Source organism: Apium graveolens, chromosome 9, assembly GCF_009905375.1.
Source record: "Apium graveolens cultivar Ventura chromosome 9, ASM990537v1, whole genome shotgun sequence".
NCBI lineage: Eukaryota > Viridiplantae > Streptophyta > Magnoliopsida > Apiales > Apiaceae > Apium > Apium graveolens.
The window spans coordinates 180207564-180210889 of NC_133655.1; the positions used below are offsets into that span (position 1 = coordinate 180207564).

The 3326-nt window shown below is 34.6% G+C and overlaps 1 protein-coding gene across 1 annotated transcript; it reads right to left on the reverse strand.

Annotated features, from left to right (window-relative positions):
• Positions 1-325: 325 nt before the first annotated feature.
• LOC141685763 (uncharacterized) lies at positions 326-2184 on the reverse strand. The gene is made up of 5 exons (XM_074490847.1): positions 2071-2184; positions 1321-1793; positions 987-1277; positions 697-896; positions 326-396 (listed from the first exon to the last, which is right to left on the reverse strand). Exons 1-5 carry the CDS (start codon positions 2182-2184, stop codon positions 326-328), a joined length of 1149 nt encoding a protein of 382 aa, XP_074346948.1.
• Between the last annotated feature and the right edge of the window lie 1142 nt (positions 2185-3326).

The following is a 3326-nucleotide window of genomic DNA, read 5'->3' on the forward strand; positions in this document are numbered from 1 at the left end:
TGCCATAAACATCAGAGCTAAGAAGCAAGTACAAAGGTGCGAGAGTGCGGATTCGTGATGCGGGGACACGCGAATTCGGTAAATCTAAAAATATGGGGATACGAGTGTGGGGGACACGACATTTCTTTAAGAATTATATATATGATGTTCCACTTGACATATGTCACTAATAAAACTAAATTTCTCATGTAACATAAATCAAATAGTAAAATTCATAAGTCTTTTACTGAACTAGGAAAAAAGACAATTCAAATTAAATAGTCAAATTCATAAGTTTATTACTAAACTAGAACAAAGTGAACATACATATAAAATTGATATTTAGCTAATCATCTTTAAACATTGTGGCTTCCATTTCTGGCTCATCAAGTGAAAGTTTGGCAATCTCAAGCTCTTCTGCATCGTCAAGTGGATCAAATTTATTGCCTCCAACATCTCATAATTTTTTCTCGCCTTTCAAGTATTGATCAGACTTCCTGGAAAGTAGTCGAAGATTATTATGCAACAAAAACCAAGTCTTCCGCTCTAGTTGGCAGTATCTTGTTCCTTCTAATATAATGAATAAATGAATATGTGCTCCAATTTCTTTCACAACAAGATGAAGAACAAGGTTGTCCAAGCAATTTCAAAGCTATCTTCTGGATATTTGGTGTTGAAGCTCTGTGAATAGCCCACCACATAATGGATCCATAGTACCTCTATCTTCTATAGAATCGGGATTACCAAAAATATCCATATATCCTGAAAATCGAGCAAATTCTGTATTTACAGCCGTTCTTGCTTCATTATTTGAAAAGTACCTCCTGAGACATTTATTCATTTCCTCTGCTAGCTCAGTATCTTGGTGGGGAGGAACACGATCAACAGCAGCACTAAGCCATGTATTGTTGTAATACCTGAAAAGACAAATACATAAATATTAAACGAATGTCATTAGTTCAAAGATAATATGATCAAGTAGCATTATTAAATTTATTTGATCTTACCTCGAATTTAGTGAATGAGCTAAATAGTGAAGTGGTGAAGAACTCTTAGTCCATCTATCAATGAGAATTGCATAGATGACTTCGTGAAACGTAGAGTCCTCGTTGAGCTCTTTCCTTTCATGCCTATATATGATGTTTTTCACATTCTCGATCATATCATCCCACATATCATATATTAAATGAAGTGAATATTTATCTGTATCCGCAAATCGTAGCATATCATAAATAGGAGCTGTAAACTCAAGTATATAATCAACTTTGTCCCACCACATATCATCAAGTATTATAAACCTAATTGTATGAGCTTTATCATGATAATAATCTCGATAAGTACCCCATTTCCTCAGAAAGCATCAATAGCTCCAAAGAACGCTTCAAGAGTTTGAACCTCTTAAGCATGACAAGTACAGATGCAAACCTTGTTTCAACAACCGAAAGAAGTCTCAAGGGAGCAATATGATTAAACATTGTCAACACCATATTATGATTAAGAATAAAATTCTTAATCAAAAGTGATGAGTCAGCCACTTCAGTAATCCAATGACACTCATGATAAACATCCTGATTTCCCCTAATATTTTTAGCAGCACAAATATTCTTTAATGCCAAATTAAGTGTATGCACAACACATGGAGTCCAGAAAATATGAGGATACTGAGTCTCAATAATCATACCTGCCGCCTTACAGACTGGAGCATTGTCTGTTATAACTTGGACTACATTTTGAGGCCCCACTTCTAATATCACTTCCTTGATGAAGTTGGTTATGTGAAACTTGTCTTTCAATTCTCCTTCACAGTTAACTGCCTTTAGAAACATGGGACCATTTTCCGTGACATCGATAAAATTTATCAGTGGTCTTCTTTAACTATCACTCCACCCATTAGAGACTAGAATCACGCCTTTTTCTTTCCAAGTTGTCTTTATTGGTTCCAATAATCTTTCAACATATGCCCTCTCCTTTTGTAACAAAGTTGTCCTTATAGCATTATAAGTTGGAGGAACATAGCTTGGGATGTTACTATTTGAGCAAGAGTGTATGAGCTGATGTAGTAGGGGTTTCTAGCAAAATGAAAAGGTAAACCCCCAGAAAAAATGCTTGTGCAATCTCCCCATCCAGTTGTGCCCGTACTTCCATATTGAATGCTTTGTTGATCGGATTATTCATGTCAACTGCTTTCCTCTTTAAGCCATCCATTTTTTCAATTGACTTCCAAGCATTATTTGATCGAGTATGACTTGATGGAGGGACTGGAATCTCAACCGACCTCTTTTTTCCTCTACTTCAGCCACCTCCCTTTGTAACTGATTGAAAATTTGAGGTGAGACTTTCATACAAATTGCAACTTCTTGCCCTTTTATTCTCAATAAATGTGCTTTGACCCTTGAATATGAACCCGTAAATTCATTGTTACAGATATTACATTTGATTCTCGAATTTCCACCCTTATGTTTCGTATTTGCCAATTTAGTCACATGCTTCCAGAGGGGATCCGAAGGTAGTGAATTTTCCTGATTGTCCATGACCACCTAAAACAAGAATTAAATTATGATCAGATCTCAATTTTATAATTTAAAAAAGATAAAATAATTAAAAATTATACAAATCACGTCAATAAAAGATCATGGAAAACTTACTTTAGCTGGGATAGTAAGTAAAAATTAATAATATTATAATAAAAAACAGCAAACACGGTGGTTGAGAAAATATACCCATGTGCTGGTAAATGGTGATAATATGCTGGTGATAGTGACAGGTGCAGAAAATACATGCTAGCAATTATTAATATATGGACATGTACAGTAGCTTAGAATATAAAATTGTAAATATGGACAATAAAGTTAGGTGGTGACTTTCTCTAGGTCATGTTTCCTCTTTATATTAAATTTATTTTAATAGTCAGGTTAATAACATGAGTTGCTCTCACTTTGCACCTGGTCGAAAATATATATACACACACCATACTTATACACACCCGATATATTAATATATATTTACAAGTTAAATCGAAAAAATAACAGTGCAAATATGCAATTAAAAGAAAGAATTTGAAGAATAGAGTAAACGAAAATGATCCGGGGCTTACGATTTGAAGATTCTTGCTGTTGAATGTGGTGGATGTCGCCGTCGCCGGAATCCGATGTCGGAGTTTGCTTGAAAGGCTGCAGATCTGGACTCTCAGTAGCTCATGATTTCTTTTATGATTATAATGGTTGGGTGGCCCTTTAACATTATCAGTTAAAAGAAGCTCTGGTTATTTTGTCAATGAGACAACATACATATCTTTTGTATGATTCAAAATCAAAATTATCCAAGTATCCATCTATATGTTACTCAAG